General features: G+C 37.1%; 1 protein-coding gene across 1 annotated transcript; it reads right to left on the reverse strand.

The window, feature by feature from the left end:
* Window positions 1-5,356: 5,356 nt before the first annotated feature.
* Window positions 5,357-16,777, reverse strand: smap2 (small ArfGAP2). The gene is made up of 10 exons (XM_042745486.1): window positions 16,762-16,777; window positions 16,641-16,724; window positions 7,381-7,514; window positions 7,209-7,294; window positions 7,038-7,116; window positions 6,881-6,940; window positions 6,255-6,327; window positions 6,055-6,176; window positions 5,767-5,938; window positions 5,357-5,679 (listed from the first exon to the last, which is right to left on the reverse strand). The coding sequence occupies exons 1-10, from the start codon at window positions 16,775-16,777 to the stop codon at window positions 5,372-5,374; spliced, it is 1,134 nt and encodes a 377-aa protein (XP_042601420.1). The 3' UTR covers window positions 5,357-5,371.
* Between the last annotated feature and the right edge of the window lie 146 nt (window positions 16,778-16,923).

Genomic DNA, 16,923 nt, shown 5'->3' on the forward strand with positions numbered 1-16,923 from the left:
ATTCACAAGGTTAACAATCTTAAACAGCAATATTTGCTTAGTAAAGCAGCTAGCCTAGCTTTGCTAGTCAACAGAGCACTCACTAGTCTAGCATCTTGGTCTAAGCTGGCCTTTTTAAAGGTCTGCCTTAAAAGGGTGCAATGCAAATGATTAATACAAGCAATGATTTCATGGTAGTATGCGGGACAAAAGCTGTATGCATAGAGGATTATGGTACATGAAAATGGGCATTGAATGGTACAATAGCAACACAACTAATAACGAGAGAAAACATGGGATTACATGTTGTTTTCTGCCCCTTAATGTGATTTTCTTAATGACAGTTTTACCTTTCTATGCACTTCAGTGAGGACAGTGGCGAGGTTGAGATTAGAGAGAATGTATTTTGCCCCAAAAGCCGATTAGCCTGATTTGAAACAGAGCCAAATTGAGTCTATTCTATTCTCATTCACAAAGACTGGGCAACAAAACGTTAAATAATCAGAGCAAGGCTTTGTGTTACCTAACGTTCTTTGTCTGTTTTCATATTACAGCAGAACAGATTTTCATAAACCCTCAATACATTCAACACCTTTAAAGGAAAATCATTAAAAGATGTAGGCTACATTATGGATGGTAGATTTCCATTTGCATTTACAAAACTTAAATTATAAAAGGCAGTTTGGTGCCAAACGTTCAGCCTCAGTTAGGTAATTAAAGGTTACCTTTTTTTAATTCTCTCAAACGTTGTAGAAATTTAATTCTGTTGATTTTGACTGCCATCTGGTGGTTTTACAGGGACACTTTACTCAAATTCTAGGTACTGCTAAACAAACAGGTAGTTCTTTACACATTAAGGTCTGACATTTCTTCCTAATTTGAAATTAAAATATAGTTCTACTGTAGGTAGGTCAGAAATAGCCTGGAGATATATTTGGGATCAAAATACCACAGTAGTCTTGTCTTTTTTGGTTCAGAGTGTCACCAAATGAGCCTCAGACCCTCACATTTCCTTCTTGTTTCACAGTTGATGTCACATTATGTGTAAAAAACGATATGCAACATCACTATTATTATTTGGGTAGCCTTGACAACTGACCACCACACGGAAATACAGTGACTAGGTAGTTAGGCTACCTAAATGTGCCTATAAATTATAGAGGAATACCTTCTTTCTCCATTTTCCAGAGGAATGGCAACACTTGGAAAGCAAAAGTGTTGATTTCACAGTAGGCTTAGAGCTAAATGAGTAGTTCATTGTGTTGTGAAGCACACGACATCTTTATAGCAGAGGAGAAATGAAGAAGATGGAGAGAGATAACAGGCAGCTGAAGCTAAATGGCAATATTTTAAAAGACTTCTACTCCAAAGTGCAGTACCTCCTAAATTCTTATCAGGAAAAAGGTGATTAAAAAGCCTACATTTGAAAGCTAAATAGACGACAAACTCCTACCTTCTACTATTAATTTCCAACCGGCAGATTGTGTGCCCTGCCCCCTAGTGGTTCTTCTTGCAATTGGCAGCAACTATTGAAACTCACTGCTACGAATAAAACTACCTATACTATATAGACAAAAGTATTGGAACACCCCCTTCTTTAGAACAGAGAAAAAAAAAAGCTTATCCAAAATTGTGGAAACAAAGATGGAAAAATGATTTATGTATTTAAAACCTGCATTTTGTTGTCCAATCACTGCTCTTACTAAAACTTCATTCACTAATTAACATTATAACATAAAAAGTTGAATGCGTATATGCAAATTTAAAATAAAATACATTTCAATGCATATAAAGCTGCACAACCCTCATTTGTAAAGAATTTCTACACCTCCCAAAGAGTTTGGATGATGATTATTTTATTCATTTATTGAATTTGTGTCATTAAAGAAAATGCACCATCACATTACAATGCTTAATTGCAGTCAAGATGTTTACTCCTCATCTTATTTCACATTTAAGCCTTTGTAAAGCATTTCTGAAAAGGAACTTTGCAAGTAACCTACATACTGTATCTACACATTCACCGTGAGCCACAATGATGGGATCACTTCAACACAACAGACACTTACGTGATGTTACATCCTCTCAGGTGAGAGTTCACAGAGGAAGAATGTTAAAGACCTCCACAACCTCACGTGGGCATGATGATGTTTTAGCACCGTTTCACCAAAAGGAGCGATGAAAACCATTACACAGCTGTCGGAGTCTCTTCCTTGAGTCTGAAAGTGTGTTTGAAAACAAGCCCTCCATATTCCAAAAAGGAAATATTTGGTGCATACTAAGAAAACAGCAATAGAGATTTTAACATTTACCTCTAGCTTAAAACAAAAGCATGTATTTTATGTGTTGAATGAAATGTGCACTGTATACGCAGCAGTTGCATTTTGTAGAAGACCTCAAAGATGATTGCTTCTCTACAGACTACCTATGTGCCAAAATTGTAAATCTAATTTTAAACAGGACCCCATATTGCTTTACATAGAGCACTGCAACATTCTGATCCAAATCACTCAAACTGGAGAGATACATTAAAGTGGAAGGTTGAAAGCAGATCCACCAGGCGAGATGAATCCAATCAGCAGCAATACTTTTCAGGCCACTGATACAGTATGACGTCTTTTGAACGTCCAGTGATTGCGGTTTTGGAATGTCTAGCATGCACACAAATTAAATGTTGTCTAATAATCAAACTTTTTCAATGAACGATTCATGCATACAAGCTGCTATTGTAAAGTGCCATTATAACAATAGTTTTTAATTAAAGATAAAACCTTGGACCATATACAGAGGGTTATAAGTCTCATTATATCACAAATATGGTATTTACAGGTTCACGTGTGCCTAATTAGAAGAAAGGAATGGTCCCATTTAATCAGAAAAAAAAAAAAAACCAAACATACAAAACCTAAAAAATGCAGCACAGATTAAAATTTTAACTTTTTGCACAATAAACACAGACATTCAGCAACAAATGATGTGATACAAACAACCACTGTACATCACTGATGATCACTTGTTGTCCAGTAGAAGGCAGTGATGTGCAAGACCACAATGACAGTGTCATTTCAGACCACATATTCACCAAGGTATAAAAAGCGCAAGTAATAATAATAGCAAACAATTCTTCACAACAAGGTCTACAATAAAAACAACCAAATATTGTAGAATGCTGAGAAGCCTAGCGCAATGCACTCTTTTACAAATCATATACACTGTCATTAAGAGAAAAGAAAAAAAAAAAAAAAACGCTTCCTGGGTAGAACATTTTAAGCATCTACAACTACTACCTGAAAATAAACACAAAAGCACAGACATGTTTAATGCATGTACAACTGCTTAACCCTGAACAAAAAAATAAAAAATACACAAACCAGTCTAAGACAGATTTCTGGTCTTGTTCAAACTTTGTTTAAACTGGTCTTGTTGGTATCCCAGCCAGGCTAGTTGCTGTAAGTGCCTTAAACCTGTCTGAAACCAGTAAACCAGACCAGCAAACCATCTTAGGCTGTTTATCAGCAATTTTAAATGGGTCCTAGATTCTTCTTTTCACATGCTCTAGTTAAAAATAAGATCAAGCGTGAACCTCATTGCATTTGAATACTTCAGAAGTGGATGTTAGGCTCAAACATACAGCACACAAGCTGACTGATTTTTTTGGCCATGGCAAATTCTGCTCTCCAGGCAGCAGTCAGGGTGAAACATTCATTCGGTCTCAGTCCAAACTGCAGCCTCAGTGTCCCAAAATTCCGTTCTCGCTGCCAGTAATGACCCTTCACTCAGTAATGAGTGCACAATACAATCAATGGTGCCATTACACTCTTGAGGTCAAACCGCAATGGTCTGAAACGACAAACAGCAGCATGGATCCATCTAGAATGTATCATTCCAAAGACCAGTGACGACTGCGGAGTGTTACTAAATCTTTGGCTGAATGTAAATGTCCTGCTATGAGATGGATGTGAGAACCCTCATCCTCCCAAGTCTTGATTTCTCCTGAGTTGAGAGCGAATGTGACAGAAAGCAAAGTCAAAGTGGCTTAGTTGTACCCTGTGCGTTAGAAAGACGACAATACAAGAGTATCATTGCATGAACCTGAAAGCACAGACACAAAATGGACATTTTCCTCAGCAGTATCAAAGTTTAAGATCCTTACTAACTAAAATGACTTCTAGCTGTTCATTTATGACTGCAAACATGCTTATGATGAGACACAGACAGTTACATATATATATATATATCTATATGATTAAAGTGTTTCAGAAATGAATAACTGAAACTAAAGATGCTGTCGCATTAGCGTAATTTTGGCAAAAAGCTGTGGGCCAAAAAGGGTAATTGTATATTATCAACAGTGAAGTGTGAAGCACAGCTCACACAAAAGTCACACCAAGCAGGTTTCTGTTGGTCAACACGGCAAATTCACAAGCAAAATCTGCGAGGGGAAATCAATTGCCCTCATGCAAAAAAATTCCAGATTCCTAACTGGATTTTGCCTTTGAAAATTTGCCTAGAAAAGGTAAATGTGATCGCATCTTAAAGCTGATCAAACAGAGAACAGAAAACCAAATCTTCAAGCAGATGTAGCAAAAACACATCACTTAAAAATGACATTCGGCTGGGAAGTGAATACACACACTGCCTTGCGAATTCCACTTCTATTCTCTCTCTGAGTATGTGACTGTTTGAAGGCAAGCATGAGAATCTGGCTCTGAGAATGAGGGAGGTAGAGACTTCATCTAATAGACTCCCCAAAGTGTTCGCTCCTACAATCTGTTCCCCTTCTGCTGTCAGTCAGTCGTGGCGCCAACCAAGCCCAACCAATTCAGACACGCTGTCCCACTCTCTCTCTGACATCATCACTTCCACTCGTGTGACCCGAGCATTGGATTTGAACTGGGAGCAGCCGCCCCGCCCATGGGCTGCCCGTATCCCATCATGTTACTGGCACCATAGAAATCAACTCTGAGATACAATACATAAACCCATATTACAGACAAACAACAGAAAAGGTTAAAAAATGAAACTAACATAAAACAACAATGACTCTGCCATTTGGTGATTTTATTTAGTTTTCCCTCATGCTGTTCCAAACCTGACTTTTTTTTTTTTAGGACCTCACTAACTGCATATCAGTGAATAAGAAACAAACCGAACTGTATCATTTAAATTTAGAAGACTTGCAATATAGTACATTCTTCAAAATACCTTCTTTAATGTTCCACAGAAGAAAGTAAGTCATATATGATTGGAACAACATGAGGGTGAGTAAATGATGATGTCATTTTAATTTGAAATTTGAAAATCTTTATAACGGGTGCTCTTGCAGTAACAAAGTCAAAAATGCATTTGTGTTGGGCTATCACTGTGAACAAAGCAAAAAATATTTGCTGTTTCAAGTCAGCATGGTAATTGTGATTTCAGTGCTTGTTACCTGGCTGATGTTCCACTGCAGCTGTTGGGCCTGCTGTGCTCCATATGCCTGCTGAGGAACTGCTGCCAAGCTTCCCATCATCCCATTCTGCATTCCTATTACGCCCCCCTGCACCCCTGCCATGTACGGAGGAGCAGTATGTCCCAGTATGTTCATCTGTGGTGCCATCATAGGCCCCATCATGCCCTGCTGGGCACCCAGGGCCTGGTATTGGCCATATCCTGCAGCAGGGACATAGCCCATCTGGGTTGCTCCCATGTACATCCCAGCTAAAACAGAAACAGATAAACATGCATAAACAGTACAAAACGACAGAAACCATTTCAAATATGACTTCATAGTGAAACGAATCTCACCATGAGCAGCCATGTTTGTTTGTGGTGCTGTACTGCTATACAGGGACAAGATTGAGTCCTTAGAAAGCTTTTTTCCGCTGTCCTCACTTTTGGAGGGAGGATCCAGGAACAGGCTGAGGTTTTCTGGCATTGATGCTGCTACCCGTCCAGTGGGCATGGACCCTGAGCTAGGCTAAAGTGGGGAAAAAAACACATACTACTTGGTTTACATGCATTAATCACTCAAAAGGTGGATCCAAGATAGTCAAAGAATGAAGTGAAAACTCTGGGCTGTATGAAAATCTTTACCGTGCTCCTGGAGGAGTTTGAGCTGCTGACGGCAGCAGGCAGAGAGCTAAAGAGGTCGAGGGCAGGACTGAGTTCAGTGCTTGGTTTGCCATTGGACACGGAAGCTTGAGGAGCAGGGGTATCTGGGAAAGAGATTTTCAACGTTAAGCATCTATATTGTGATTGCACTGATATGTATGGTGTGTTTGTTAGCGTCTTACCTAGTCCTAGTAAGTCATTAACTGACTGTGACTGCTTTGGACTGTTTTTGAATTGTTGTGACTCATCTTTTTTAAAGACAAACAAACATTATCATGCGTTAATGATGAAAACACCATTTTGTTATTTAAATGAGAGTCTTTCAGTCAAGACGTCAATTTGAAGGTCAACTTGGAAGCTCCTTTAGAAATTTCTAATGGGATTTTAAAATGAAAACGTAACAAAACATTAAACACTCTACAAATATGACAATAAATAAAATTTTAATAACAAATCAAAAAAACCACTCCAAAAATTAATAACCACAATTTTACTCGGAAATCAAAAACTGCTGTTCTAAAAACCCAATAGGAATTCCTGAAGGAACGCATGGCACAAAAAACTATCTTGCAATTTTTATGTCTATAAACTACTGGCTCTAAAACAGGGGACTACAAAGTATATTATTATAAATATTAAAATAATTCAATTCTAATCTAAATTAGAAATATTAAAAAAAGCACATTAAATCAATATGTAAAATTGCATGTATTGCTTTATTACAATATTATTTATTATTTGTCTAATTTATTTTATAATAAAAAATAATCAAATTAAAAAAAATAATTTTACAAATGCAGAAACCCACCAGCTTCATCTTTTCAAAAACAACAGGAGCCTCTTTCGTCACTGTCTCACTCTTTTCTTTCTGACAATGTAAAGCAAATTCATTTAATTTTTTACAAAATCAAAGTAAAATATAAAATTACAATGGCAATTTTTAATTCCAACATTTCAGGACTTACCCTGAAGGACTGGATGTCAATGCATTTATCCATATATTTCTTCTTATCATATTTGTCACGGATAAAAACCTCAGCAGCTCTGTAAGGTGTAGATTAAGGAAAGCTTTAACATGAGGGGAGAAGAAGCTTGAAGGTTGCACACACATACTGTATATAAGCGCTAAAGGATACTGGTCTGTCTCTGGGCGCTGGAAGCACTCTGGTAAAAAGGCCTCGTATAGTCGCCGAGCTTTGACATTCCCCATCTCCTGAACAGACTGAGCATAACACAAACACATGTAAATATATCAGCCATATACACAGATCATACATAAATGTGGAAACCTTGATCCATAAAGCTTACCTGTATCTGCTCATGAGTCCACTGGTCCAGGTTTACAGATTTAACTCGTGATATGTGCACGCCAAGGTTCCGATGGATTCCCGCACAGCGGATACAAATGAAGATTCCAAGATTCCAGGATGCCCATCTGGGACCTGATGGGGAAAGAAAACTACAGTTTAATCTACTTTCTTTTTTTTTAATGATAGAAATAGCCTAAATAATACTGAAATTCAGGAATTTAATTCCAATGTATATCATTACATTTTTAAAAACTTTTTATCAATCACTATGGAAGAGCAATTAATTTCCCAGAATGCTCTAATTTATTCAAAAAGTTATTTTAAATTGTGATAATGTTACAAAATTTGACACTAACGTTCATTTTTGCAGATGGTGTCACACAGCCCTATCTTTTAAAATTCAACAATTCCTCTTCCTGTCATTACAATTCAACTTCCTGTGGGCTGTGGCCAATTCAATTCAAATACCATTGTGAATTGAAAGCGAGCCAGTTCTCAAAATCGGAATTCAGCACAACCCTGGCTGAAGCAATTTAATGAGTCAGTGAAGGAGAGAATGGGCAGAAAAACACAAACAGAAGGGAGCGAGAGATAGAGGGAGCCTGCTGAGGAGTGATATTTACATTCTCCTGCTTGGCATTAGAAAAGTGAAAATAAGAAGTTTCACGCACTGCAATGACTAATCCAGTTTGGGCAGTCATGTGGCCACGCTGGCACAACGCTGATAACGCACACCCACCAGCCCCTGCAGCATCTGTAGTCCTTCCCACTGCTCTTAAATCACACGTGTATGAAGACACACAGGCACATAGTCATGATTAAAGCCCACACTACCTTCAACAAACTCATCTGAATCAGAACCATGCCTCAAGGTGCATATATACATGCTGTTATCAGCATTTTCCCCATTTTTTCCTACTTCAAACACATTATGTAACCATACTCTCTTGAGACATGAGCTAGCTTCAAAGACAATGCCTAAGACTTCTGACGCAATATCAGTGTTGGCCAATAGGTGGCAGAACTACATTAAGTTATAGTTCTGGCTGGTCTCCTGATGTGATGTCACAGAGGATTGTTGTGGCAACATTTCTGCTTAATTGCTTAGAGTTCTCTGGAACAAGCACACAGCATTCTGGGACTGTCATACCTGCTGTTCACACAGCGCACCTGCTGTGCTTATATTCATCTGAGTGGATCTAATTTGACACATAATAGACAGTTTGCCTCTAACCTTGAGTAAGCATCAATATGGTACGCCCATGGGCCATCCGCTGACAGACTCATGCGTATTGCATACAAAACTCAAAAGCACATTTAAAAATAAAAAGCTCCAATCAGATTCAGAGGACTGTGTGGAAAAAGTAACTGGATTTGACAAAGTTTGCTTTGCATTAAATCTCTGAAAAATAATCAGTTTTGTTTTGAGTAGGAAAGGAAACAGAATAATTTTAACGATTTAATGACTATATTAATTAACTACATGTACTTACTATATGGTTAGGGTTATTCTTGCATGTATATGCAGAATTAAGTGTTATTATAATATTAAGTACATGTAAAGTGTAACAAGGACACCTTAAAATAAAGTGGTACCTAAAATCTTAATATTTTTGAACAGTAAACAATATGATAGCATATTTTATTCATGAATATTTGTAAAATATTACTGAAAAAAAAAAAACAATATGTTTTTGTGTACACATTGTCATTATAATATAGTATGAATATAGTAAGTGATTCAATGAACAAGAATCAACTCATGAGAGTCATTTGTTTAGGAATTGGACTTGGTTGTGATGTATATGATTTTGAACCACTGAAAAGAACCTTAAAAATAAATGAAATATTCACAAACAGAACTGCACTTATGTGAAATAAGTACTTCAAATAAATTAACTAACAAAAGCACAAGTGGACTTCTGGTTGAGCCATATAACTAACATACATACATACATACCTTTATTTATTGCACTATTCTATTACTGTGCTTTTATCTGATGCTATTTCAGATTCACTCATCCCTAAACAGCACATAAAACAAATAAACTGTGGTTGGGAGCTTTAAATGTCGTTCAGACGGTCTCTTCCTGTCTAAGTGGGCGGAAGTGAACCAGTCTGTATTCTGGAAATCAATGGAGAGGCTATAGGCGAGACCATCTAACCTTGTTTGTTTTCAGCTTCTTTGTAACAAAAAATCTGGGAAAGCCAAAATCCAATCATGAAATCTGAGCTCTGATATTTATTCCGCTATAAATGTGTTGATTTGGCCCTAAGTGGAGCACCAGGGCTTGGGTTTACGTCTGCAGTACGCTCACGGTCACACTCACATCTGAGATTTGGCACAGGCTCTAATGTGAGATGGCCCCGTGCCAGAGGAAAGGGATATTCCCAACAGGACGCATACTGGTTCACTGCAGCTGTATAAAACACAATTTTCATGAGCTATTGTGAGCTGTGGGCCTCTTTAGATTACCTATTCATCCTCCACCTACAAATATCCCTCCTCTCTCTCGGTCTCCTGCTGAACCCTGCATGGCTAAGGGGTAATCAGCTTGAGCGGTATTACTGGAGGACGTCAGCTCAAGCACAGAGAGAAAGAGAGAGTGTTTTCATGTGGGATGGAGGACTGTAATAAACAGTCATGTGGAGTCAGGCAGGTTTCAGGGTGAAGCACAAAAGAGATGCAAAACAGAACAGAGAGATTCGCACATGTAGATCACACTTATTAGCGTGTTAGAGAGAAGCACCAATAAGAGTCTGAGAAAGGACACATGCCAAGCCACCTGTTTATTAGTGGTACTTGCTAAGCCAAACATCACCATGCGTGTACATACAGTTTGGGATTTGAACCCAGTGGGAAAATCATTCTGCAGTGTTAGCCTCTTTTATATAGACAAGATACCTTGAATAGGCAGCTTATAGATGACATATGTGTTGATTTCTTTCTATGTGATTAAGATTATGATTTTTGACCTGGTAGATGATGAAACAAGAGCAAAACATCCCAATGATTTACAGAGGAGAGCTTGAGTCTTCCCCAGATTAAACTATAGCAGCAAGGGAAATTACTTTAGGGCTAAACATTAAGGCACAGTGCTTATTGAATAAATGCATAGCTGAACACTTGGTATTTCTAACCAACTCGATCCTAATGATCTGAGTGGATCCTGAGTGGAATGAGCATCACAGCTCAATATCTCAATATTCCCTAACTGACCACCACCAGAATTTTGTGATAAATACATTTTTGTTGATAAATACAGTACAAGTATGTAAATAAATAAATATAAATATATATTATATATATAAAAACATTATGTTGTACTTGATTTATAAATACATTAAAACATGAAATAAAATACATTATATACTTTAAATACATTTTTACTTAATATATTACATATAATATATAAAATATTTATTGGATAAAATTCAAATATTCTGCATTTATGTACATTTACATTATTATTAATCTTATACGTTTTACACTACTTTTTTATTTTTTAATGTAAAAAAGTCTCTTATGCACATCACGGCTGTGTTTATTTGATCAAAATACAGTAAGAACAGAAATCATGTAAAATATTACAAAATTAAAAATAATTGTTTTCTATGTTATTATATTTACATTTACATGTTATTTATTCCTGTGATGAATTTTCACCAGGCATTACTCCAGTCTCACATGATCCTTCAGAAATTATTCTAATAGGCTGATTTGCTGCTCAAGAAATTCTATTATTATTATCATCATCATCAATGCAGATTAAAAAAAATATTACAATTACATAAAGTATTCTTTGACAAATACAAAGTTCAAAAGAAAAGCATATATTTGAAATATTTTTTATTTTTTTTTGTCCGTACACTTTTGAATGGTATGTATAGTGTAAAATGCTGCTAAAATCGTATGTAGGCAGATAAAATCTGAGCCCTGCATTTCCTTGACACACTCCAGACAACTGTTGATCTACAAGAAAGAGTGAACACCTTCCCTCCAGCTTGACATGAGCCTTTTTTACAGTGTCTGTGTGGAAATGTACAGGGCCGCAAAGCTTTCGTAATGTTGCTGTTAAAGTTACATTAACATGCTGTGATCTACAATGTGCTCCTCTGACAGACAGCACTCTAGTCTGCCAAAAGAGGGATGCAAGAAAAGACGCATGAGAGCGCTCCTGAACCAAACAACAAGAAAGAAGACCAACAGAAACAACATGAGGCCTCACACACACTGCAAAAACATATATACAAAACAAACACTTTAACAAACACACAGATAGTGGACACTCTCTTTAATACAGAGAAACTAGACAAACCTGTTCAGGATGCATTAGATGCATTAGTCACACATCTCAAAACAAGAATCTGAGAAACTCTAAATGGATCTGTACTAAGAAAAGCATTATGGGGGAATCACAGAACGGGCTGTGAACTAAAGACCCAGTTTCTCCAAATGGCTTGAGGGATTCTTGGCCTGACAGGCTGCCAGTTTTTCTGGGAACAACAGGGCTTCTCCTATAGCAAAATAACCAGAGGACATGAACTGACTCTGGCACCCTCAGAGCAGATGGACTTCTTGTTTTATTCAGGATGAAAATTCATATAAGACAGGCCTTGTTCTTAATCATAAAGACATGAACTCTGTCTGTGAGCGGCAGTATTAGGACTGCAGTCTGACTCTCATGCTAATCTCCAAAGCCGACACGACACCTGGAGAACGGGGCTGGTTGCAGCTCTGTTATGATGTCTCTCATTAATGGAGGACGTCTGCAACACCTAGCATACAACATTACTAACACCAATCTTTAAACCAAGTATTAATTCACACAGCCATTTTGTAAGTGTGCCAAAGCAGTACCCACACAGGTCAGACGCTGGGAATGTGCAGACTACAGGAAGTAAAGTTCACATTTCCAGACGTTCTATTTAAATGAGGGCTGCCAAGGCAATGTGCTATCTTGTCAAATTCATGGTGAATGTGATCTGTATAAGTGTCTGTCTTATGTTGAACACAAGAAAAGTCATTTTGAAGAACCAAACTGTTCTTCTGAGTATAGTAAATGATGACAACATTTCATTTTTGGGTATCCCTTTAACATTAAAAGTTCATTGAGTATTTACTTTAATGTCTTAACATCTTAAAATATATTCAAATTAAACGCTTTGGATCAGTTTAGCGTTTAGCGTTTATTTTGCCTCTTTACCAATGTTCCTGATCTGTAGAGAGTACTAAATACTTACAGTGAAGTGAAGATCATCATGTGGCAATCATGTGAATAAAAGCCTTTCATTCATTCCTTAGTTGTGCATCAGCTTCTAGAAATAACAACTGTGTAACTCAAAACAAAATTTTACAAAGAGACAGTGATGCTTCCAGCACATGATGCAGCTCACACAGAATCAACATCTGATAAAGCCTATTAAACATGATCAGAAACCTCAAAGAAGGGTCTTTGTAAATACATACAACTGGCATCCTTATATGCTCTCGTTTATTAGACACCATTACAACCATTTTCTCATTCACAGACAACATCTAGTTTCAGTTCATGAATTTAGAGCTGTGAGTTGCTGAGTGCATCACAGTAGAGAATAGAAATAGAACTCAGAAAACGTACCTATAAATTCAATTCACAGCAGTTTCCAGCTAAAATGAACACTAGTGCCAGTAAAACACTAAAAAATGTTTACTATTACAACAAATTGTGGGTCTGATTTTTTTGTGTGGTTTCATTCCCAGTAAAACACTTTTAACAGTGCACAGTTTGTAAACCAATACATTTTGACATTTGCATTACATAACCAAATCCATCACAATAAAATATCTCAAAAACTAAAATAACCCAGCAGAAAACCAAATACATCACAAACCAAAAAAAAATAATACAAAAACCTTGCTTTTCAAAACAAAATAACATGGTGAATATGTTTTTATCTCAAGTTTGCTTTGGTTAATACTTGGTTATGTTGCTAGGGTAGGGTTTGATGTAGGTGCTACGCATTTTGTGTTATTTTTAAATGCAAAATAGCATTCTAGTGACATTTGAATCCAAAGGGCGACACTAAACATTTTATTTTGAAAGCGTAGCAAAATGCACAAGCAGAAACAAAACATTTTGTAGAAATATTGCAACAGGCACATTTTTTCCAATGAGATTGGGTTGGAACAGAAGAACACTGGTTCCTCAGTGAGAGACTGAGAGGGTCCTCCAGCATCACATCCTCAATCCACTCCAGCCTCCACGGCGATATCTCCATGACAACCGCAGAACAAGAGAATGCAAATGAGCCTCATACCAAGGTGTCCTGTGAGAAAAGGTCACACGTAAAACCACTTCCATTCTCTTGATTTCCATTTCATTCAGCTGTTTAAACACAGACTGTCCCAAGCATACAATCAAACTCCCACTAAACAATGAAATAAAGGAACTGAAGGGACCACACACAATGAGAAACAGATAAGTGTAAACGATGACAGACATGAAGATAAGAAATAGTTCTTTAATGGGAGATACACAGTTCCTGCTGTTCCTGCTGCACAATTAATTGATAGTTAAAAAGACAGCATCAGTTGAACTCCAGAGATTATTATAGCTACTTGTATTACCTTAATGATTGCAGGCAGCTCAACTTTAAATTACAGACTACTGAAAGTGAGCTTCAGCCAAAACAGGAAGAAACAGGTACCTAGTTACCGCCACATAATGTTGCAAACGTAACAAGCTTAAAGGAAGTCATCAAAGGAAATCTATACTGTACTAAAACACAATTACTGTAGCTTCCTACAACAAAAACAACAACAACACAATATCTGGGCCTATTTCTGAGTGTGCTTAAAATCTTTTACCATGGACAAAAAAAAAAAAATGCTTTTTTAATGAATGTTCATGCAATTTTCATGACCAGTGAGAAATATGGTCAGTAAAGTTTCTCAATTTATGCATCATTGGCAGGTGTGGCATAAAAGTTAATTTTGTGCCCTGCATTCAAAACACATGGCAGGGCAGTACCAATACACAATACAATACTCACATAACACTCTTTAACAATAAGAAAACTCTTCCCAAACACTCAAAAAATAAGAAAAATCCACAAAACAAATAACAACTCTTGTATCCTATTGAAACTGTGTATCGTGTGAAGAGAAACACAGGATTATTTCCACACCTAAAACTCTTCAGCACAAGTTGCTAATTAGATCTTTGAACCACCTGCCCTATTCAGATGTGTGAAGACATACAGTAGTATCACTTCTGCAAAGTGCTATAAAGAGAAGCAGTAATGAGTTCAAAAAGCACAAAATGTCAAAGTAAAATGCCAGTTAACCATTAAACACAATTTCCGCAACACAAAATACAGCTTGTTTGTTTTTTTTTCTGGGTGAGCACATCGCCTTGATAATCTAACCTCTTAGCCTTGCTTGACCACTGCAAGCTACTGTTTACAAGACTTGCTTGATTCTGACATAGAGTTGTAATTGAATTTCGCTGCTTGTAGGATAATTTCCTTTTTTTCAAAGCAAGGAAATGGTGTGGCTGTAATGCACACGCAACCCCCCCCCCCCCCCCCCCCCCCCCCCACACACACATACACATATTTACCCCCTCAAAAAACACATTTACCTCCACAAAATACACATATTTGTGTTTTAGAGAGTATGAAAAAGGGAATAAGCATGTTACCTAACCAAGTGGCACATTCAAAGCAAGTAGTGGAGCATTCAGATAGGACAGAGTGCAACTGGAATACTGTTGAGAGAGGACATGAGAAGTTTTGGGTGTCCTCAAGCTCAGTACAGGGCAGTACAAGACAGCAAGACATGGAAACATATGACCAATAAACAACAGAACACTATCTCCAACAATAATCACAGAATAAGGAGAAAGGCAGAACTGTGTCCCTTAAGGGCTGGAGGTCAAACAGGGAAGTCTACCAACATAAAGTGTTTGACAAGCAGAATCACAGAAGCAGCAGTGCAACTGTGTATGTTTGTACTGTGATTTGTGCAATGTTGTGCAACACAAGTTAATGTGAAATGTAACCACAACAGCAGTATCTTCAGTGCAATCTCAAACGGAAAACAAAATGTTATTTCAACTCTTTATCTCATGGCCAAAATCAATATGATTGTTATTTAAAAAAAAAAAATAAACAAGCAAATAAATAAATCCTGTCTATAAGCATTAAGAGTTGTGCTTTCAAGATTTAGTTGCAAAAACAGCTGTATTGCACAAGGCCTACTACTTTCACTAGCGTTTTCTATTGCTTAAAATTATACCTTGTAGCTGACAAAGTGGGAGGATAAATGATAGTTCTGCTTTGTTGTTTTTTTTTATGCATGCGAAAAACAACAGGATGTTTTCTGTTGTCTCTTAGTAGACACAAGATTTAATAAAGGATAACTGTATTTTTGTCTAGTAACATGGTGTTTATGCTCCTGCAACACACCTGCACAAATATTATGTGTGTGCACAGATAAATCACACCAGACAAATGGTGATTCATTAACGTGAATCGGTTCCTTCAAACAGTTCTTTTCAAAGAACCAGTTTGAAAACAATTCAGGTAATTAATGTTTGGACTTTGTCATCACGTGGGCCTTTTTATGCTATAAAACATTTTAATAAGGCCATCGAGACATATTCCTGGAAATATTTATTTATTAAGTTTTTTTTTTTTTTTAATAAAGGTATTTATTATTCAATGCGTCCCAATTCGGTGCAGCCAACCAGCTTATAAAAAAAACAAAGCTCTTTTTAAAACATAAATAATTGGCGTTACACAATATTAAAATCACTAGGACGGCAAGAAAAGTTTTGTAAAATGCTATTTTTTAAATCAACTCGTTTCATATGCTTGTTGATAAAAACAATCAAGTCATACTCATGTTTAACTTACTGTCAATTTTGTAGCATATCTTTCTCATTAGTCTACTGTTGGATATGGCAAGGGACATTTCTTTGTACAGTGAGCGAGCTGTTTCCACGTGATTCGGGGTTGTGCTTCACTAACTGGCTCTACAATAAAATGGCTTACAAGCCTTTCAGGAAACGTGCAAACCCAGACCGGTTCAACCGATTCACCAAAAAGATCCGATTCACACAGAAAGATTCGTTCATCACACCAAACAAACTGATGTAAAACACACACGGCCTAACCCAAACCTCTCATACACAAACACTGAACATAAACTCAGTTTCTAACATTTTTTTTTTATTTGTTCAATGCAAACATACTGTGAAATATGAATCTTACCTTTGGCGTGACAATCAGCGCAAAACTTGTTTTCCTCTAACGCGAGAAGAGACGTGAGAACAGCATAACAGCCAACAACTTCTACTAATTAACCACCCATCATCATAAAAAATCATCACACCAATCAAACACCTCATCAAAAATATAAATAGTCCAACGCCGCTGAGAAGATGTTCAGATGTTTGTCAGTTAATGAAACACACCGGGAAGCGGATCGCTGACTGTCACAACCGGCTGCTGCAGATGAAGAGAAAAAACACACTAACGTTACTGTACTGCTGGC

Source organism: Cyprinus carpio, chromosome B19 (assembly GCF_018340385.1).
Source record: "Cyprinus carpio isolate SPL01 chromosome B19, ASM1834038v1, whole genome shotgun sequence".
NCBI lineage: Eukaryota > Metazoa > Chordata > Actinopteri > Cypriniformes > Cyprinidae > Cyprinus > Cyprinus carpio.

Bases quoted from the DNA above. Each gene is read 5' to 3' on its own strand.
- smap2 (XM_042745486.1), bottom strand. The intron at 6,941-7,037 runs GTAAGTCCTGAA...TTACATTGTCAG, and splicing joins TTGACATCCAGTCCTTCAGG to AAAGAAAAGAGTGAGACAGT. The intron at 5,680-5,766 runs GTGAGATTCGTT...TTTCTGTTTTAG, and splicing joins AACAAACATGGCTGCTCATG to CTGGGATGTACATGGGAGCA.